The 22,778-nt window shown below is 40.8% G+C and overlaps 1 protein-coding gene across 1 annotated transcript; it reads right to left on the bottom strand.

The window, feature by feature from the left end:
• Positions 1-1,274: 1,274 nt before the first annotated feature.
• SCPEP1 (serine carboxypeptidase 1) lies at positions 1,275-21,428 on the bottom strand. Its single transcript, XM_015888736.3, has 13 exons — positions 21,145-21,428; positions 17,797-17,942; positions 16,167-16,256; positions 15,233-15,388; positions 14,073-14,147; positions 12,532-12,604; positions 10,603-10,640; positions 9,269-9,397; positions 8,767-8,860; positions 7,607-7,720; positions 6,601-6,738; positions 4,026-4,189; positions 1,275-3,291 (listed from the first exon to the last, which is right to left on the bottom strand). Exons 1-13 carry the CDS (start codon positions 21,197-21,199, stop codon positions 3,226-3,228), a joined length of 1,338 nt encoding a protein of 445 aa, XP_015744222.1. The 5' UTR covers positions 21,200-21,428; the 3' UTR covers positions 1,275-3,225.
• Positions 21,429-22,778: the final 1,350 nt, after the last annotated feature.

The following is a 22,778-nucleotide window of genomic DNA, read 5'->3' as shown; positions in this document are numbered from 1 at the left end:
TACAAGCTCCTTTTCTGCCTCTGCTCCATCATTCCCTCACCATCTCTCTGAGTCCCTATGAACATTAGCATGGAGCAAAAAGAGGAAAACTCTGCAAACCTGACAGATGCCTGCAGGTACGTGCCTCTGCAAAGGCAGAAATGGGTGCAGCTTTGTGTCATAGGAGGGCAGCCAATCTACTGCCCTTCTTTATGATCAAGACGAACAGAGAATAATGGTTCTGTGAACCCTGGGTTTGAAGATATTGAGCAGCATTAAAACCAGATTTTCATCCAGCACAAACTTTCTCAGAATAAGGTACCTGTTCCAAGCAAAAAAGAGACAGAAACCATGGAAAATGTGGAATTTAACAGGCAAGACTGAGTTCTGCCCACCAGTTTTAAAAAGTATTCTGCCATGGGCAATCTACCTTCTCAGCCATTAAAAGGATCTGCCACCTACAAGAAATGGGTTCAAATATGTTTATGTTGCCTTATTTGCTTCTCCTAGTTATTAAGGTTAAGTTATTAAGCTATTAAAGTTATTTAGAGCCAGTTTGGTGTAGTGGTTAAGGCACCAGGCTAGAAACCGGGAGACCCTGAGTTCGAATCCTGCCTTAGGCACAAAGCCAACTGGGTGACCTTGGGCCAGTCCCTCTCTCTCAGCCCTAGGAAGCAGGCAAGGGCCAACCACTTCTGAAACATCCTGCCAAGACGACTGCAAGGATGTGTCCAGGCAGTCAGCAGGAGTTGAGACTGCCTTGAAGGCCCACAAACAAACAAACGTTATCAGGGATGGTAAGGGTCTACTTTACAGGTGGCTTAAACCTTCCCACCACTGTTTTATTCAGCCATTGGTCAGAGTTCCAGCCTTTCAGCAAGCATTGCTCAGACCCACCCAAGAGCTAGAAGCTAGCTTTTTAACAATCAGAGGTTGAATCGAGCACTTAAAGTTTTATTATTTGCTTTTCATGTGTTTCTACAAACTTACGGCAATCTCATGAAGCCTTAAGAATAACCAGTTCTCAAAGAGAAACAAATATGAAGCACACCAAATGCATTAGGAGCAACGATAAAAGAGAGGAAGCGAAAACAAGTGTCCAATGCTTAAAAGTTCCCTTTATGTAAAGAAAAAAAAAATTCATTCCATTTAATTTCATCTAGGCAGAAACAACAATCTGGTGATCTCCAGATGTGAAGATCTGAATTCCCAGCTTTTGGATATGTGGTCTGGGAACTTTAGAGGGTGACAGGTTGGGAAAAACATGGATCCAGATACATTTGCAGAGGTGTTGATGAGGTATTAGGGAAATCAATATTTATTAAGGCCATATTTTTGGCTTTCAGTTTTCATATACATATACATAATATACATAAGATAAAGGCAATTTCACCCCCATGGAATGAATTTGTTTCTCTAATCTGTTAGGCATTAAACTGTGCAGAAAGAATCTCGGTTTAAATCATTTAAATGATTTCCAACATTTGGCATCTTTAAGGAAGACACAGTGCTTTCCCTGAAAGCTTAATTGTTCAAGAGATGCACTCCATTACAAAAGTGAGACGCCTCCATATCAGCTTCCCACACGGAAAACTCTGAGAAAGTGGGACAGCCAAAGGAGGATAATTCTGAGCTAGGTTTGCGTGTTTGCTTTCTTTTAACATGACAGGCAGACAATTTCCTTCATCTTTCCATCTCATGGAATTTTCTAGTCATTATCCACGTGGAGGCTTCCACACTTCCTTATTTAGCATCTTACTTCATTTACCGCGAGAGTGTAAACAATGCAAAGGAAACAAATACTTCCCAAAGCCTTCGCAGTTGGTTACCCACCTGAACAGAGAACTTAAAGCATGTGCCAAAAGAAAGGGAATACAAAACAAAACAACTGTGTTGAATTTGTGAGCAACCGACTAGTTATCCCAAACTGGCAACTCAGTTAAAAAGTTAGGTAATTATGTCCCCCCCCCCCCCCAAATCCTAGAAATTACTATTGTCAAAGAGCAGAGAGTATCAGGTTAGACCTGCGGTCCTCAATTTACTATGCAGATGTGTTGACATTCCAGTACCATATGGGTTGGGGCAAATAACCCAATAGTTTGACACTTGCTGAGACAAACCCACTAGCCTAAAGATCAAGGTTAGGAGATGTTGAACCTTTGCTCCAGGTTGCTGCTTTTATTCCTATATATCCCACTCGTCGGAAGCCAAGGAAAACAACTATTTCTGCTTTAGAAGTGGGGACTTAGCACTGTATGCAGCCAGGGGTGCATTATGCCCATTGGTCCTGAATACACTTTCTAGGAAGCAAATCTCACTTAAATTAATGAGACCCAAATCCAAGCCTGTGCTTTCAATCAGACTACAAAGGCCTGCAGAAAAAAGTGTGATGGCTTTGGGAATGAGTCTGGGGCAAGCTCCAGATCTATTATCTGAGCAGGTATAAGAGTGCTTGAGTTAGAAAAATACTCTCTGGCTTCCCATTTCCAGTACTATTTCACCCGCAGTTGATCCCAGGCTGGTCTCTGGGAGGGTGAGGATCTGGAAAATTGCCTTTCTCATGGGTCTGGACATGAAACTATATACAAAGAGGGTCCAAGTGGAATGCTTTGTAGCCTTCCTGCATAGGATATATAAAAAAGAGAATTAAAATCAATCAAAAGGAAACTTTAGTTCAAGAGTGGGCAACCTTCTTCGTCCTGAGAGCCACACTTGACTATTTGGAGACTAGGACAATGATGTCTCCACGTAGATAGGGCTGAGCCTGGTTGGGAGGCATTTTCTGGCTATTTGGGAGTGTTTTGAAGCTGGAAATGGAGGCATTTGCTTCTGTGAGGCTAACCAATCCATTTCCACTTCATTTTGGCAAAACCTACCCCAAAACCCTAACCCTAACCATTTTTGTCAGATGTTGTAGGGCAAAAGGAGGGTGTTCTAAGGCTGCAAGATGGAGGCTACACATGGCCTACAAGATGCCCATCCCTGATGTATTTACAGCTTCCCTCTTCAGCATTTAAGAATTATGATAAACAGAAGCGTATCAAGAGATTTTCACATTTTACAAGGAGAAAGTGAATTATTTCAACTGTGTCTCTCCTTAAAATGCTTCACATAGTATCTGAGAGGAGAAAAACACAATGCTGTCAAAGAAACATTGTTTCTTTCTGCGTTTAGGGTGCAATGAAAAGATCCTAAACTATGTACTCTTGTTTTGTAGAGGAGCCAAGCCAGCTGGCTCTAATTTGGTTACTGCTTTTGTTGTGTCACCATCCTAACCATCTTCAGCGCCATGTCACCTTGGTCAGCCGGGACCTGAGAACAAAAGAGCAACAGCAGTTAACCAGCTACAGGGGATTTCCCAGAAAGCCACAAGAACAGAAGCAGCCATAAAAGAAAAGCAGGTGGGGACCACAAAGTAGAGAAGCTTTCTCCCCCAGTTTTGTAATAGTGTTCATCATTCAACGAGCCAAAGAAAATAGAGTAAAAAATGAAATACTAGCCTTACTCATCCAGGAAACCTTTTATGGATTTTTTGCCGACACTTGGACAGAAATGATGATTTTTGGAATTGTGAATGGATAAAGGGGGGTGGGTTATGGGAAGAAGTATGTATGTAATCTTATAGGGAGTGGAGAAATACTAAATTTGCCTGTATTTGTTGCAAGTAAGATTGGGAGTCACTTCTTTAATATTCTTTTTTCTATTTCTCTTTTTCTTTCTTTTTCTTTTTGCACTTTGTATTTCTTTTTTTTTGTATTTTCTTTTTTTCTATGATTTTAGCTTGTATTATCTTTGAGCATTGTTAAACTCTGTAATAAAAATATTTTAAATTTGTTATTATAATCAACTGAAATAGCCTTTCTTATGGCAGCCTCTCTTTTTCATGCAAGGGACATACGTATCATCATGCCTGTCCTATTCTTCTGTCTCCATACTGAACAAAGCTGTGTCATCTGGAACCTATAAAATGTTCTTCCTTCTCCTTCTTTCAACATACAAAACAGAAGCTGTCCTATTTTTGCTATCAAGGCATGGAAGGGACTTACCATGTGGCCAGCCTTCAAGATCCAGAAGAAGCCCAAGTTACAATAGGATTTATAAAAAGCAGCCGTCTCTGTGCATTGTGGGCAGGTGTACAAAGCTTGCCACTTCAGCACATTAAATTCTTTCAGTTTGGGCCATTTCAGTTTTCGGAGCCAAGCTTCTTGCCCTAAATACAGAAGAGAGATCAGTAATTCTAACACAGAAGAGATCCTGCAACAAACACCATCCAGTTTTGACAGATGTTTCCCCACCTACCCATCAAAATAAATAAAGCAACAGGAAACAGAAAACCCTGGAAAGGGTAGCATACAGATTGATTGATTGATTGATTGATTGATTGATTGATTGATTGATTGAATGAATGAGGAAAACTCTTTCAGTGCAAGATGGATTACAATACAGAGTTATTAAAAATCTTGGTTGCAACTGCCAAGGTCCCCCACTGTGCAATTAGTAAATCACTTAAGACATACAGTATCTTAGTATGTGTGTGTAATGTATAATCACAGACACTCAGTGTTATGTTGGCTATCTTAATCATTGCTATTGTTGCTCATGAACTCATCTCTGAAATTATGTTTTAATTGGCTGATATTGATTTACCACTCCCATTGCAATTTGCTTGCACGCACCCTGATGCAGGAATCTGGTCCCAATGTCAGGGCTCTGAAATCAACGTTGCCATTGAATAGAACAGTATAAATGTGGAAAATTGTGTGTACTCATTGGTGCCATGTGTTATGGTTTGTACACTGCCTAAAATCCCTTGGAATTAGGTAACGAATAAATGTTGTAAATTAATAAATAAGCTTATTTATATTACTGAAGCACTTCCTTTAGTTAAGGAGAAGATTATCTAACTGTAATCTAAATATAAGCATACCATATGTGCACGGCCCTAGGAGTTTGAATTTCTCCATAACTCAGTCTATGGCTACCAGACATTGATTTTATTGCCTTGGATCAAACAGACCTAAAGGGTCCAGTCACTTGTGCTCATTAGGACCAACACAGTCATACGCTACAAGAACTCAGACTAAACTTGGATGAGCGGGCAGAAAACATAGACTGCATTCGTACATAATTCGTACTAAGCCAATTTTGTTGAACCTACCACAGTGGTCTGGTTTACACATCTCATTAAGGAAAAACTAGCAAACTGCTTGTCTAGATTAATGTTACATGTTAATCATTTAACCTGGGTTAATACATTGCAGATGAAAAGAAGAAGACTTTATTAGAGTTTGGCATATGCCTGTAAAAGCTGATGAAATCTCAGAATGGAGCAAACCAGATATGGGGAGGGCTTAGGAGTTAAATCCAGCATTCAGACTCCTGAGGCCATGCGCATATGGTCTGCTTCTATTTAGATTACAGTTAGAAAGTCTTCTCCTTAACTAAAGGAAGTGCTTCAGTAATATAAATAAGCATATTTATTTATAAAAGTTATTCATTACCTATGGTGAGATAATGGATGAGACTTCATCAAGGGGTCATCTCATCATTAAAAGCAAAAAGCAATCCAACCAACTACTCACATAAAAGGAGTGACAGGAGTCCCATTTTAAGTTGAAAGATAAACTCTACAAACAAGCATATGCCAGCTACTTCTTACTTATTCACATTTCAATGCCTTGATCCTACCTCCTAGCAAGACTCCCCAAAACATCACTCCAATACAAAAAGGCAGTCCCTGATGCCATTAACGGATCACTATATTTTCCCTCCCATACCCCCCTCTAACCCAGCTCTTTTCTTTCTACCATTTCTGGGTTCTATAGCCACCATTTTCTTCTAGAGCTACGCCTTCCTCCTTCTACCATCCACTTATTTATTTCTAACCTTTTGCTACTGATCTCTTCACTTTCCTATTTTGCTTGGTTCCAGTTCTTATGTTCTCAGCCTGTCCCTCAGGTTTACAGAAAACTGCAGTCCAGATTACCCTAGAAACTTCTTTTTTCCCTTCACAAGCTAGATTGGGACTCTCTTATTGCTGGTAAAATATTCATGAGCTGTCTGTGCCTTTCCATCTGCTCATTCAGTAGCATGAAAAGCTTTGCTAACACCAATACAATCCACAGTAGACTATGACTCATACAACAAAAACCACGTTTCATCTTCCAACATGTCACAGTGGAGAGAAAAACATTTAAGGCACTGAGCGGAACTGTCTGGCTCAAGTATACACAAGGGTTTGTGACACACATGGGAACAAGTAATTTAGCACTAATTGTGTATGAAATTATCTCAACCTCGCAAAATTTAAATCCCAGCTTCCAAAGAATTCAGTCTGCAACAGATACAGTACAATAGTCGGTCTGTTTTTCAAGAAAATATTCACTTAAAAGTCCCTGAGCAACACTTTTCTCCAACTGGGTGCCCTTCAGATATTTTGGGCTACAATTCCATCCTCCCCAGCCAATAAGGCCAGTGGCTATGCTGACTGGACGTAATAGAAATTGCAAGCCATAATACCTGAAGGCACCAGTTTAGGGAAAAGGATTTTCACAATAGACAGTTGCATCTGGCAACTTTGCTGCCTCCACTGAGCCACCCCCACGAGAAAAACAACCTTACCTATTGTAGGAACGATGAGATCCAGCTGCCCGTTGTATACAGTAACGTTAACCTTGGCTTCCAGTAAGCTGTCTACAATATCAATTGCATTTTTCATAAAGTCTTCAGCCATATTCATAAATACATCTTTTGACTGTGCTGCAGATTGATGACAAAAGAGTTTGGGGGTAAGAAGAGGTAGATAACCTTATGCCGGTCAGAGGTCATACTTAGTACTGTTGATAGGGGAAAGGGCCCCGTGTGTGTGTCTGTATGTCAAAGATGCAAAAAGGACACATCTGTCTCACGGGCAGAACCAGGTGTTTCCATTTCTTTTTGCAGTTGGGGAGAGGGGGATAAGGTAGAGTTTTTCTTTGATTTTAACCTGCAAAAATTAATGTTAAGGGCCACTCCACTGTTTTCATGTGTTTTAAGTCTCCAAATAGTAGGAAACGATGCACCACTGAATTTTGGAGCCAGCATTAAGAACTGAAAAAAAAGAAGCTTGGGGTATACAACCTGAGCCACAGTGTCACCCAAAAAGTTCTCACCAATGACTTCATAGTTGCAAATAGTATTTGAAGTAACTTCAACCTGGTTTAAAACCCAATTAGCTTTCCTCCTTCCATGACTGAGGCTTAGGCTGGAATCAAGAGATCCAGGTTCAATAGTTTAACCTTTATGATGTGACTGATGTCGCTTTCAAACATATACAATTACCTGTGCAACTGTTTCCTTTTGATATCATTTATATAGGTTAAAGTGTAAAAAAATTAAAAGTAAAATAAGTCTTTTCCATTTAAATTCAGGAGAACTATCACTTTGGATGTTATCCTCAGCATCCCTTAAGGACAGTACAGCAGTTCAGTTTCTGCAGATTGATAAGACACATTTTGCCACCGAAGTTCATAACTAATATAAGAACATAATGTCCTAAGAGAAGAGCTTTATCAAAGAGTTCTTCATTCTCCAGTGAGCTATAATATTCAAAAAACTATATGATTGAATCCAGTAGCTATTACAATACCTCCCCATTTGACGTGGTCTGGAATTATTTTCAGCTTCTTTCTGATGGGCCCATTCATCAAGTCACTCAGCTTGTCTTTATTTTGATTTTGCACATGACGCCTGAACAATTTTACTGAAGAAAGAAGAGAAAGATTTTTATCGAAGACTGCATCCGACATTTACCTGGGAAGGGAACCCCTTGCAATTCTTTTATTTTAAAAAGACAGATGCCCTCTTCTTCAGTTCCGAAAGAGTTTCTCTCTCACACGTACACACTTGCACACACCCCAGTGGCAACAACCAAGCAACAAATATGCAACCCCCCCAAAAAAACAAAAAAACCCTCCCCTGCCCCCAAGCCCCAATAAGACAGCAGGTCATTAAGTAATTAAATTAAAATAAAAACCACTCTAAATCAGAGAGATGTGGCTCCAGTCATGTCAAGGGCCATATTAGCCCCTGAACAGCAAATCAGTGGCAGTCTATCACAAAGTGATCAGATCCATTCAGAAGTAGGTAGGGGCCACTAGTTCTTGTCCAGCACCCCTTTGTCAAATCCCAAATCTTTTACATATATTGCAGTCCTAAATTGCAAAAGCTTATCCCACTCACCACAGCAAAAAATAAAACTGCTGACCAGACCTTAATGCCATGCTCTCAAATAAAAATACTTTTTACCCAATTTTTAAATGTATTAATTTTTTAAAGCTCAGCTCAGGCATTTTGTGCATTTTAGAAGCTGGCAGCCTATAGTGCTTGGGACTTACAAACAATGGCGATCAGATATGAGAATTACAGAACAGGCGCTTGCTTAGGTAATCAGAACTGTAGTCCTTCCATGCAAGACTCCACTCCTGAATTCCTTAAGCTTTCTTTATTTCAGCAACTTCATTTAGAGCCATGGGGCAGGGAAGGGGAATTTGAGTGTTGCTGCTTTCTGTTTGGCCCTGATCTCCACTGCACAATTGTAACAGGCATGTCACGTAACAGCGCCCTACCACCCAAATCCTGGGAAATATATATATAGCAAGTGTGTTAAGAGTCCAAACTCGCAAGATTTTCTGTGGAAAAGGGGTAACAACTGCTAAATCCAATTTAATGTCTGTCAAGGGGCCACACTTCTGATCTTCTAAAACTACAAAGAGATTTCTGCCACTGCAGAGTTCTCACTCAACTTACAAAATGGGACGGTTTCACCTGCAGTAGATGAGAGAGCTGTGTCCTGCGAAGTGTCTTGTGTTAGAATATTATAGAAATTCACACCGTTCGTGTTCTAGACAAGAAAAGAAACTACAGTAAGAATAGAGATTCTACAACAAAAGGCATGGTTTGCTCTAAGGTTTGGTGTTGGAGAAGGCCTCTGAGAATACCATGGATAGCCAAGAAAACAAACAAGCAGAAGAAAACCACCCAGAATTCTCACTCAAGGCACAAATGACTAATTTCACATTAAGTGAAGACCTAGCTCTCTTGGGATGTCTAAAATGCTGGGAAAGAGAAGAAGATGCCAACCAGCAGCAAAGTGGATGGACTCAGTTACAGTGGTGATGAGTGCGCCATTGGGAGACCTGAAAGACCAAGTTAGGGACAAATTGTCATAAGGAAAATCTGTCTCTGTGGTCCCTAGAAGTTGCCATCAACCTGATGGCACATAATCAGTCAATTAAATCTATCTCCTTACCTCTTCTATAATATCCTCTGCTTTACTCCAGAGCAGTGTAGCAAGCTTAAATGCCCCTGTATTCATTGCATTGAGGATTTTCTTGGCAGCAGTGGTGACTTCCTTCAAGCCTTTATCATCTAGGAACGACTACCGTGCAAGGGGGTGGGATGGGGGCACAGCCGAAAGAAAACAAAAGAAACTTGGAATCAATGTTGCATATAATGCCTCAAGTACTTCTGAAGAAATATGAGCTAGGCAATACAGCTTAATTGCAAAACAATGCTTCATAGCATACGTAGGTGCAAATCATCCTGGTATCAATGCATATTTTAACCAGTATTATTTGCAACGGCTTCAAAAGAAATATATGAGGGTACTTGGAATAATGTATCAGAGGACTGCTAGAATGGCTATATTAATCTGAGGAAAGTCAACAAAGAGAAACTATTAGAAGTCCTCAGTAAAGGGAATTGTGATGCTAAAGGTCCTATATTTACCACCTATGTGTTAGGTAGCTGCTTTTTATCTGGATCTTACATAATGGCCTCTGGCAGGGTGGATAAATCTCAGCACACTTGAGACCTCACTGCTGAAGACAAGTTTGATGTCAATACCATTAAGCGGCACTTTCAGAATCAGAATCAGCTAAGGGCAACTGGAGCAGCTGTATGGAATGGGGGGGACACGTGGAGAATGTGTGCATGCATGAACACATATATGGACCCCAAGTGATGCATGGAGAGCAGGCGTAGCCTTTGAGGCCAAAAGCTTACTTCCTTCTAGCCTGTGTTTATAAGCAATACATGTTGATCATAACATTCTGTGGACCTGGTGACTACAATCCCACCTTTTGAGCTTCCCAGAAGCACCAGAATGCAGTCTTTGCCTCTAGGAGACAAAGTCCTGAATAGAGGAACATTTCTGGCCTGATCCAACATGGCAACTCTCATGAACAGTCAAAAAGCAGAGGAAGAAAAAAAACAAGGAAGCAGTTGACTCCCAGCCTTGAACTGACTCTTTACTGGCAGCAAAACAGGACTAGAGGATTCTGTATGGCTAAGGATTAAATTGTGCTTTAAAAACTGAGTTGCAGGAATTTTGATATAGATGTAAACATGGTATCTGCACTGTAATAAAGTTTATTTATCTTATTTTATTAAAGTAAGATAATTTAAGTTTTTTTTCTTTTTCCTCCCCCCTCCCCTTATATTAGTTAGTTAATTAGTTTTATTCAGAGTTTTATATTTTGTTTGTACTGTATTCAGAAGTTTGGGTTTTTCTATTTCTCTTTGTAATTGTAAGAACATTAAACTTTTCTTTAAAAAAAAAAAAAGCATGGAGTATATACTTACAGTGCTATACAGGTAAGGCCCCCAAGCAAGCACAGAATCTAAAAAGAAACAAAAATTGACTTTTTAAAAAGTGAAACAGAATAGTGGCCATAAAGCAGTATCTTTCTTGCATTTCTCTACTTAAAGCAGGCAGCAGCTGTACAAGACCTGAGCATATTCTGCACTAAGGCAGAATATGATCTTATGTAAAATTAATCCTAGTAATTTAAAAAAATGGCAGCTTTCCAGAAAGAGGAGGAGGAGGAAGAGGCGGCAGCAGCAGCAGAGGGAAGAAACTCCTAGTTCTTAAACTGGTATCAGTGGAGCCTCACGAAATCTCAAAATTCATGGAGAATTTATTTATTTATTTATTTATATTTATATTTCAAATTTGTCACCGCCCATCTCACTACAAAGCTACTCTGGGCAGTTCTTAGCACATTTAGTACTAAACTGTTTGTTATTCCAGGGTATCAAAATCTGGTGCTTTCCAGGAGCAATGAAATAAGATTTCCATCATCCCCATACTGACTGGGCACTGAAAGGCTCACACCCTAACATAAGCTATCAGGCTGAGGACGTTAAACTATTCATACTTTTTAAAAAATCATACTCGGGTTGGTATTATATATTCTGAAGAACAGCCAAGGTCATGAGGGCGGAGTGAATTCTGGACACGTTTCCAAATCATGTGGGAAGCCCAATCCAGATTCTTACTGACAATTGCCATTGTCTGGCTAGTAACTGCTTTCTAACATTCTGTTTGCAGTAATCAGGAACATGTGCTGAATCTCCCATTCCAACATACCACTTTTCCTTCAAGAAAAAAACGCCCAGTTTAAGCAAGCTTAAAATAAGCAAGCAGGAGGCCATATTTAATTAAATGTATAATTAAATGTATTTAGATAGCATCACTGAAGCAATGAGCATGAAACTGAGCAAACTCAGGGAGACAGTGAAGGACAGGAAGGCCTGGTGCAATATGGTTCATGGGGTCACGAAGAGGCGGACACGACTTAACGACTGAACAACAACAACAACAACAATTCTCAGTGGCTGGAACATTAAACTTCCATATTCTCTAAGAACTATCTGACAGACAAGCAGAACTAAAGAATTTCAGTACAGTGGAACCTCGGGTTACGAACGCTTCTGTTAATGAACTTTTCAGGTTACGACCAGCTCCGGCTGCAAAATTTTGCTTCGGTTTGCGAACTCCGCCTCGGGGTACGAACAGGATATGCGGCCATTTTCCCTCCCGTGACACAGTCCACGGCCATTTTTCCGCCCCTGACACGTGGTCCACGGCCATTTTCCGCCCCTGACACGTGGTCTGCGGCCATTTTCCACCACGGACATGTGGTCCGCGGCCATTTTTCCGCCCCTGACACGTGGTCCACGGCCATTTTTCCGCCCCTGACACGTGGTTTGCAGCCATTTTCCGCCCCTGACACGTGGTCCGCGGCCATTTTCCGCCCCTGACACGTGGTCCGCGGCCATTTTTCCGCCCCTGACACGTGGTCCGTGGCCGTTTTCTGCCCGACACGTGGTCGTAGGGAGGGGGACCCTCCCTCCAAGCAATAGCCGCCTCCCTGTCCTCCACGCCAGAATGGATTAACGCTAATTACATTGAACCTTATGGGGAAATTTGCTTCGGGTTGCAACCAATTCGGGTTGCAACCAGAGTCACGGAACGAATTAAGTTCGTAAACCAAGGTTCCACTGTAAATGGATGAGATGGAGAGAAGAGATTTTAATCTTTAGGTACCCAAAGATAAGTTGGGATAAAATCAAGCCTGTATGGTCTCATTTGAACCAAAGGTGAACCTGATTGCTGACACTGAGCATCAAATCATCCTTAAATTTCTTTCAAACTTTGTCAGATAGAGGCAAGAAATACACTGGAAGATACATAATAGAACGGATATACTTAGTTCCACATGAATATACCTAGAGGAGAAATCCATGAATCACCAAGAGCTACTCCATGAAAATTACACTTGATTGTTCCAGCTTGAACAGCCTTAAAAAAAAAAAGTAATTAGAATTTAGGCTTAATTAAAATCTAACTATTTTGATGCTGTAGCTAAGAAAGGTGCTTCTTAGCTAAAAGCAATCAGATTGCCAGCAATTTCACACAAAATTTCACACCTGCGGGGGCCTGTGTGTGTGTCAAAATCAGCAAGGTGGTGGATGGAGTCTAAGCCCCACCCTTTTGAAAGTTTGCACAATGATGTGTGGACAAAAGGGGTGGGGGTTGCCTTGTGATGCACTTGCCTACCATCTTGCCAATTTTGACACACACCCCTGTGGACTCCATTGCCCAGGCAGAGTTTGTTTATTTTAGCTCAGTACTAACACTCCTTGCTTCTGCTGGGCTAGTTATCAGGTCCAGCCCAAGCATCTCAGGAGCCAAGTCTGGGATGGAGCCTTACCTGGAGACTTTGGTCCTCCCCAGACCTCTTTAACCAAAAATATAGTCGATATTGTGTAGCTTGAACACTCTTTCTTTCTTTCTTTCTTTCTTTCTTTCTTTCTTTCTTTCTTTCTTTCTTTCTTTCTTTCTTTCTTTCTTTCTTTCTTTCTTTCTTTCTTTCTTTCTTTCTTTCTTTCTTTCTTTCTTTTCTTTCTCTTTCTCTCTTTCTCTCTTTCTCTCTCCTTCCTTCCCCCCCCCTCCCCCCTCCCTCACACACTAGCTTTCTTCCACATTATCTGAAAATAGTTAGGGAAAAGTAGGAGTAGCTGCTCAATCACTTGCTGATCCAATGCTCATGCTGCTGATGTGCACTTACACAATGGTTGCAGCAGGGATGCACAAGGTCTTTTGGTCTGAAGACCACATCTGGTGCCTGAATCATGTGCAAGGTCCACATATCCACATGAGGGGGAGGAGTGGGCAAAGAACTGGGCAGTATCAAGTCGAAAAGTAAGATTTTATTGACTTTAAAGGGAACCATTAACATTAAAGCAAACTGCTTAATAACTATGGTTACTCTCCAGATGTCACATACAACAATAAAATTCAGTTGAAAGTTTTGGAGAGGTCCCGGGGGGCCACAACCAAGGCTTTCTAGGGGTGCCTGTGGCCCTGGGGTCTTATTCTGAGTGGGAGAGTGGGAATTTCAAGTTCAGATGACCGGATAAAAAACATATTGGGAACATGTATATATTTCACATCACAGGTGACAGCACCTAGCCAGTTTGACTGATTTGAAAAAAGCAAAGGAGGTCAAATCTAGTTAGTGCTGGGAAGGGAGACCACCAGGAATCCCCGGGCCATAGACTAGACTGGGAGGTCAGAAATGCATCCAACTTGTTACCAAAGAAGCAACATGGATGTGTCCATATAATGATCAGGAATCAACCTTGATTTGAGGAAGATTTTATATGCCTCATTCATTAGAAGAGGCTCTCCCCTCAGCATCTTGCAGAAGAAATCTAAGCCACCATGTGAGAATCCATTCTCTCCGACAGGGAAAGATCAGCTTTACCTTATGAAGTTCCAGAGCAATGGCAGCTGCCATTTTTCCTCCGTAAGATTCTGAAAAGATGTAGAAAGGGATTTTCTGAAAGGGAAAACACATTAAAGAAAAAAAAATTAAGAGTTTGAACAACTGAACCTTTTACATACCTTCCACAAAAATAAAATAATTACTCAATACATAAATATACCTTCACCCTTTTCTTCCTCTTACTTGATGCCCAAAAACACTAGTTAAATCTTTCAATTCTTCAGAGGAGCAAGACAAAATGGCCTCCTTTTGCAGCTCTAAGGCCAGGTAAGAGACACAACCCTTGCATTTCTGTCCTGCCCTGTTCCACAGACACGGGGTCTATTACAGTACAAAACAGATTACACCAAATGAAGTCATTTACACATCAACTGGGACATTTGGGATTTCATTCCAAAAATAAAAGACTAACACTTAATTTTATTCCCCCCCTGAAGCCAGAGAATCTTTTCACCCCATTTTATCAATAGAGCAACCCAATGAATTTAGCAAGGACCCTTCATATCTCCCTCTGATCATACTAAAAACCTACTTCCCCAGGGACTGATCATACACCCTAAGTCTTTCTGGCCAGCAATTAGGCCTAGGATCGTAAAACACATCATTCTCAGGAGGGAGCAATCTCTACACTGGCAGGAATGAGGAACCTCTTAACACACCATCATTTGCCCCTGAGGGACTTTGAAGGGGGCAAAAAAGGGACTTAAATCTAGCCAGAATAGCCCCCTTCAGACACACTCAAATTGTGAATTCCTGCTATGTGAGCACTCCCAACAAACCTTGCCCTTTAGCAGGTACTGCTCAGGATAGTGGACTGCAGGAGCCTTTGCATGCATAACTATTAGTGAACTGGCTTTGACACGAGCAAGGATCCTAATCATTCAAGGTGCTGATTTGCAAGGAAGCTAGTACACGTGCAAGTTTAAGTAAGAAGGGTTTCCTTCTGCAGACATCCACGCCCAATGCCATTTGATAAATGTCAGCAGAGCTTAATAAAAAGGCTTATGTGATGAGTACTTCAGTTTTACAATGCCTGAATAAGGCTAATGTGTAGTTTAGCTTCTGTTGACAGGTTCAGGGACTTCATTCAGTGATAGCGGACAACACAGCATTGCATGGGCTGTTCCAGCTATACTTGCCTGGAATTCCACCCTTGATTTAAAGAACTCTCGGAGAACCACCATCATATCTGAAGTGACCATGTGGAGATCAGTAGCGTAGGCAAGGGAGTCATTAACATAACTGTATCCGGTGCCAACGGGATTGTCAACAAAGAGTAGACTTGCTGCCTGCAGCTATACCAAAGAAAACACTGACATCAGCAACACATACAGAGGAGAGAGCTTATTTTGCATTGAAAGGATAGCACATTAATTATTATCATCGCTATATTGTAGGCCTGAAGGCGTTTATTAGATTTTTTATTTTTTTTTTGGCATTAGCTGTTGTGGTTCATAGGCAATCTCAGCCACAGATGTCTCTTTGTTTCAGTTTCTGATACTTGCAACAGAGTCAAACCTTCCACAGTTTGTGACACAAAACAATATTTTTTCCTGATTTTAAGTTCATTCTTCCAAGCAACTGTTTTAAGGTTTTATAAATTGTACATATTGTACATACATGTGTTGTGTGGATATATGTTGGTGTGTACGTGTGCGTGTGTGTGTGTGTATATATATATGTTTGTAATCAATCTTTTTAATGTACACTTGTTTTTGTTTGACTTTCAGGATAGTTAAGAGCAATCCTATGGGAGTTGGTAATCTTTGAAAATGAATCTAAATACCTAAAATCTTACTTGCTTTGTTTAATACAAGGATAATACAGGAAAACGTAGCAAACAAAGATTTCCTGGCATGAAGGCAAATAATCTATTAGGCTCCTGGAAGAGACGTAGGAATAAGATCACTTAAAAAAATTAACAGCTTCAGAAGCATACAGTATATGGGCTGCTAGAGGAAAATGAGCAAGAAAAATCCCAAAGACTACATTTTAAACAAAATCAACATATTGCAAATTAGTAATTTTACATAGCCTGCCAGAAAATGCCCAGTCATAAGTTAAGATAAATACCCAAGTTGTCCTTCTTGGTTTCAGATCAGCATCTAAAGGGCCAATCTCTTCAAAATTTCCATATCCGCAACTTGAAGCTCCTGGGCCTCCCTATGGAAACACAGAGATGAGAAAGGTGGAAAAAACACCAACAGTGTCTGTCTCCCCAGAAAAGGAGGTGATGAAGATAATGGTCTCATCCCAAGGCTATAACGCGAACTACAGCTAGAGTAGAACTTACTTTTCTCAGAAAGGACAGCCAAGCACTATGTTAGTCCACACGGAAAGGAAATGCAAACCTTTAAGAGATGCCCAGCAGGCAGAATTTCTGAATTTTCCCAGCTAAATTGAATTCCTGCCTGTTATAGGCATAGGACCCCACTACATGTAATGCCACAATGAAACTCCCATAGCCCATTCATGCAATGCCTTTAGAATTGGCATCACTGCTCCCAATTCCTGACTTGCTGCTCATCTTCCACTACATTTAGCCAGTGATCAGTGTTTTGGGTCTTTAAAAGTTTCCAGGGTTTGAGACAAGGGAAATATTAGCAAGGAATAACAACACTGACTTGAAGGTGCCAAAAAATGCAATCAGGTGGCAACAAATCCAGCCGTGGAAAGGCACAGTAAGAAGGCTGGTTGATACCTGTGCCTTGTTTTTAATTATTTTTGTCTTTTTACCCTCTTAAAAACTTAGTTGACAAGCTCTTTGGTCATTGACTTATATTTTTCTGTGTTAAGCACTACAAGCAAAGATATGTTGGGTAAATGGTGATCCATCCTGCAGCAATTAAGGGAAAGGCTAGATGGAATGCAAAAGACTTTAAAATGGAATACTAAGGCAAGGAACACAAGCTACCATTGTTCATTGTGCACATACATTAATACTCTAGGTATGGAGAGACATAGCTATGCAGAAAGAATTCCTTTCCCTACAGAAATTATAAAATTAGGAAGTAGTTCTTCCAGGCTGGTATGCAGCACTGAGAATGACTTTGAGATCCAACATTTCAGTTTTTAGAAAGCTAGGTAATGGTGGCTGCCATAACAAACCACTGTCAACTCTACTTTTTTAAAAATACTTTTTATTAAGAAAATTTACAATACTAAAAGATAATACAAACTGAAATCATAAAAAAAAAGAAAGGAATGGAGAAAAAAATACCAAGTACAAAAGAAAAAGAAAAAGAAAAGAAATAGGAAAAAAAGAATATTTAAAGAAGCCACTCCTGATCTTCCTTGCAACAAGTACAAGCAAATTAATATTCTACTACCCTCTATGAAATTACATACATAGTTTACTCCTCCCATAATCTCCCCTTATCCATTCACTAATCCAAAAAATGTTGTAATTTCTGTCCAAATGTCAGCAAAAAGTCCATAAAGGGTTTCCAGATTTTTATAGAAATATTTCTTATTTTAACCCTGATCAAACAAGTCAACATATTCCTTCCTTTTGCTTCTGACAATCTTAATCTTTAACTTATCAAGTTACTGTCGTAGGATTGAACCTCTGTTTAAACTTTCTTTCTCCCCTCTCAAAGATTTCTTCAAGGTTTTAGAAACCTTCTTTTGCAAGTTCCAGTTCTACTTCTGAAGCTATCATCCTCCTGTTACAACTCACACCAAAGCCTTACCCCCAACTTACCTGAAGCCATAAGATAAGAGGAAGGTCTGTGAAATTCTGAGTAGGACTGTCTGCATAGTACAGCCACCAGAACATGCTTGCATTGCTTCTGACAGGAACATACTCCCATGCCTGTTTTGCTTCTTTGGGTTCCTTTATTAAAAAACCTAAAAGGAAAAATGCTAAGCAGTTACCATGCTTTGTAAAACTAATAGCACAAGAACACTGGGCATTCTCCTATCTTTGTGAGAATTACAGCAGAAGCATCTCTTCCTTCTACACTACCACTTCAAACCTACAATCCCTTCATATCTTCTTGCACAATTGGCCTTGCACAATATGTGGTTCTTCCAAAGAATAGCCACAGTAGGGTTAGCAGTGCTACTTTCAGTGCCAGAAGTACCCTTGGGTTTGACAGGATCCTAGGACAAACAGAGTTAATCAGCAAGGCCTAGATTGGATTCCCAACGCCAAGTGTTCCATCAACACTGATGATGGGGGAACAAGAGGCAGAGGCAGCCTGTGGCTTTGTTGCAGAGACCAGTGGAAGGATATGAAGTGACCTTCACCCCAGAGCTATGATGTATCAGAAAGTAAGGTTTACATATCAAAATATCTCACATGACTCAGAAGCATTAACAAGATTTTGTCTGTCAACATCAAGAATCTGCAGATCATCTGCCATCTGAATTCATTGTACTCTTGAGGCAATCTCTGCCCACTTCAACAGGACAAACCCATAAATAGCGATGCATTAACCTCATTCCTTTCTTCTGAGAGTATACAGGTTATAATCCACCCTGGTCTACCCATGCAACAGAATGGATCCTACCACTTCAGAGTCCAAACAGATGGTAACATTTTTGGGGTGTGATCAGTTATAAAATACCATTTATTTGAAGACAACCTGTTGAACTTTCTTCCTACCACTCCATCGTTTGCTCCTTTTCCTGGATGTTTCCAAACAAAGCTCTGGGCTACACCAACCTCAGCGTATGGAGCCCACAGGCATTCTTGGAAATTAAAAAAAAAAAAAGACATGCCAGTTTTCTTAACTAAAAAAATCTTAAAAAAAAAAAAAGGAAAGGAAAGGAAAAACATAGAGCAGGTAGGAACTTGGAGGGTGCCAGTTCTCCAATCTCATGCAGTGATCTGTGGGATAGGAGCAGCGTCACCAGAAAGCCCCACCTTTCCCCATTTTTACTCCTGCTTCTCTTGCCATGGGATGGCTCCTTTGGGATTTTTTCTCCAATCCCACAGACCACTCTCTGGAATCACAGCTGGCAGTAGAGGACACCCCATCTCATTCTAGTGGGCTCAGCTGCTTTGGAGCTCTTCAGTAGACAGGATTCAACCTTGCAAGACACTCCAAGGTTCACAGTTTAACAAGCAGGGCTGTAAAACCAAATCCAGTGCCAAGTAGATGCCAGTATAGCCTCCTATACCTTTGCTCATCTTCCACCAAGAGGACACATTCCTTCAGCAGCTTACGTCATATCAGTCCTACTGAACCCAATACCATTGTAGGTGTAAGGTTATGTAAAATATTGCCACCTTCTTTTCCCCACAGTATCTGTTAGCAACACTTTAATCAACAACTGTGACATCTCTCTACAGTGCAAATGGGTACTCCTAATTACACTTGTGCTTGATAGACCATTCATTATTAAAAGGGCAGAGGAGAAAAATAAAATAAAAAGGAGTACCCAATCCTCAGAGTGCAGTGGATACAATCCCTGTCAGCTGTTCAATGGGATTTACTTCCATAATAAGTAAATGTGAGAGTAAATCACATTGCGATCTCTGCCGCAAACACAGAGACCTTCCAAGTACAAGAGTTGCTATCCTATAGTGATTTACCTACAAGTAAATCCCATTCAAATCAGTGGGACTAACCTGAATAGACTTGTATAGGATTGCATTCTTCTCCCCTCTAGTGCTCAAATGTATTGACTCAGGGTAAGATAGATAGGATTGGTACAAGTTTAACTCTACTGATCTGAATAGACTTGTGCTAAGAAGTACTATACCTGGTTTTTAAAAAGAACCAAACATGTAGGGTTATCACATACAGTTTGCAAAAATCCAGATCACTTGATAGCAGCAAATTAGAGTGTTCTATAGCTCTCTGCTGCCGTGTAGTGGCCATCCAGATTTTTACTGCCCAGATATGACAGCCTTAACATCTGGCTCTCTTCCACAGCTGCCACCCGATTCAAAGATATCTTGCAGAATAATCCTACAAACATCTACTCTGAAATACTTTCTGAGTTCAATGGGGTTTGCTCCCATACTATGTTGATGAAGCATGGAGAGGTTAGGCTAAAACTGAGGAGGCACAAGTTCAGATGTACCCTCAGTCATGGAAACTCAGCAAGGACTTTGGGTAGGTTACTATTTCTTTTTTCTTTGGCCTATGAAAATGCCTGCTGTACCACATATCCCCGTTGTCTTTGAAGAAACATTCCCACCTTTGGGAGGAGAAGTTATACAATTTAAATTTAAGTCTCTTACTTTTCATAGTTTTTCTTACATAAGTAATTAGATTTTAAAATGCTAGCTTTAAAAAAAAGGGTGGCTGCTTAATAATTAAGCCTTAGTTGGAATGTTTCCTTTTAAGCAAATTTAAAAACTTGTTTTAAATAACCTACCAATTAAGGGACTGGATATTTCACCCTTACTTTCCAAACAAGCCTGTTCAACTGAGTACCCAGAATCAAAGCATTTCCCCACAGCAGCTGTGCCAGGGTGTCCCAGGAGACCACAGAAGTATGTGGATGAGAAGGGAAAGGAAATGTCCACCAAATACTGAAAAAAAAAAAAAAGTGCCCGAAGGTATTTTAGCAGGTACTAACACTGCCTCCATCTGCAGACTGCAGCAGCTTTTACTGGAGAAGCTAGAATCCCATTTTCTCCAGAGGAGGGAAGTGAAATTCTCTCCCCGAAAGATCATGCCGGCTGAAGCTGCTCGGAGTTGTAGTTCGCCAACCACCCAAGGCGGGGACAGGAGAAAAGGCTCCAAAAAGAGGAATCAAGAAACTCACGCAGAGATTTCAGCCCATGATTACTCATTCAGATTCTGTCATCTGCATAGTATTCTTCCACGGAGGGAGACTTGCACAGCTGACAGGGTGAGCAGGCTAAGTTCAAGACAAATTTCTTACATCTCAATACAAATAGAATAACAGTGGATCTTACGCTCGGGTTAGAATCGAGATGCCCGTCAATTTCAAATTCAACAACACAAAAGGGGCATGATTCACGAATCGTGTTACACCTCCCGTGAACTTCTGCATGTTTCTTTTTTTAAAATGAACTGTCACTACGCCCACACGATCTGAAAAAAAGCCGTTTCCCTTCCAAACTTACCTGAACTTAGAGTCCACAGCGACAATATCAGAATAATGCTTTCCGTCAGCAGCATTTTGACACCGGCACCGCAATTTTCTGAGTAATAATCATAGAACTCGAGTTCCCCGTCAGCTGCTTCTGGAAAGGGGGAAGTGGCGAGCCGCGCTTAAAACGAGCACTGCGGAAGAGCGTCCTCTCCCCGCCCAAACTCGGGAGCTGCAGTGCTTTCCTAAAAGCTCCGCACGTGATCGCTTTGGACCGGCACGACCTTTGCGCGCTGGAACTGAACGAGCGGCGACGTCGGGCCGGCTTTTACCGCGCGAGATTCAAAGCGCAGGCGCCGATTCTGCGTCTGTCTCGGCGGGGCGGATTTCGCGTCAGCGGTTCTTCGGCTCCGTGCTGGAAGACCGTCAAGTCTGGCTCATTTATTGTCCCAGTTTTGGCTCCCAGTGCAATCAGAATGGGGGGGGAAATGAACTTAAGAGTAGTTTACCTTGTAAGTTGCAGGCAGTCTTTCTGACAAAATTGTGACAGCGCCCTGCTTGGAGTTGTTTCCATCAAATGTATTTCTTGCTGGTAAATGTAGCCAGACACTAATGTGGTTTAGCCTTGTGTGCAAACTCAGCCAATAGGGTTTAATAAATCACAAGCAAAACAGGACATATGATTTGTGAACCGTGTATTTGCCTCCACTACTTCCTCCTTATAAAAAGGGAAATCTTCCTGAAGTACAAGCACTTCTAAACTTGCACAAGCTTGTCCAAAAAACAAAGATTGCAGCTTGCCCCAAAGAGAAATATCAGTGAGCAGACTTTGATAGTGAATAGTGAATGTGGCTTGTTTGGTTTTGGCTTAGTGTGTTGGGTCAATACAGCCAATTGTGGCTTATTCAATGAAATAGGACTTAAATACTTTTAACTTTGAGTGTTTCATCTTCAGCCAGTCACAGCAGGCATCCTTTCTTCTGGCTTAGTTCTCATTGTGCTAGGTTGAATCTGAGCTGGACCGCTCCAGACTGCAAGAATATCTCACCTGCTTTGCTACCAAAAATATGGTAGTACAAAAAATCTGGTCCATAAGAGAGTGATTCTAACATAACCTTTTTCTCTGACATTCACGTTTCCATGTTATTCTCATTTTAAAATGGAGAAATATTCCATTAATTAATCCCTCAATTACAGTTATAATCAAAGCACAAATTGAACATTGTACTAATGTAAAAATAATCTTCACCTCAGCCTCCTCCAAATTCAAACAGCTATTATGAGCAAACCCAAGGAAAGAAGGACACAAACTGACTTAGTTAATGTATTTCCATCTCACTACAAACTTATTTATGTAAACAGAGAGAGGCAGCCTGATCCTATGCAGAGGGCTGCTAGCTATCACAGCGGGAGGGAGAATAAAAGTGCTGGGCATATTTCCAGAAAATTCTCATGAACAGAGAATTCAGTGAAGGAAAAGTGTGAAAAATGAATATGTATCTCCACCTAAAATTAAAAGAGGTTTTAGACCTTTAACAGCATTGCTGACTTCCAAGTCTTCTACACATTTTGTGGACAGCCTAAACAAGTCTCCTGCTATCTCCTATTTTTACTTTTTATTTGCATACCAGTACGATAAAAAGAGCCAGTAGGTGACATGCTGCCCTT

Source organism: Python bivittatus, unplaced genomic scaffold, assembly GCF_059951505.1.
Source record: "Python bivittatus isolate LINGU-HERP-01145 unplaced genomic scaffold, Pbiv_v1 ctg000220_np1212, whole genome shotgun sequence".
NCBI lineage: Eukaryota > Metazoa > Chordata > Lepidosauria > Squamata > Pythonidae > Python > Python bivittatus.
Note: the sequence above shows the minus strand (reverse complement) of the source record. Positions and strands in the feature narration are given on the sequence as shown.

Excerpts from the sequence above, each read along its gene's own strand:
- SCPEP1 (XM_015888736.3), bottom strand. The coding sequence starts at position 21,199 with ATGCTGCTGACGGAAAGCATTATTCTGATATTGTCGCTGTGGACTCTA. Across the intron at positions 10,641-12,531 it reads TTCATGGATTTCTCCTCTAG|ATTCTGTGCTTGCTTGGGGG; the intron begins GTATATTCATGT and ends GTTTCTTTTTAG. Across the intron at positions 9,398-10,602 it reads GGCCTTACCTGTATAGCACT|TCGTTCCTAGATGATAAAGG; the intron begins GTAAGTATATAC and ends CTTGCACGGTAG.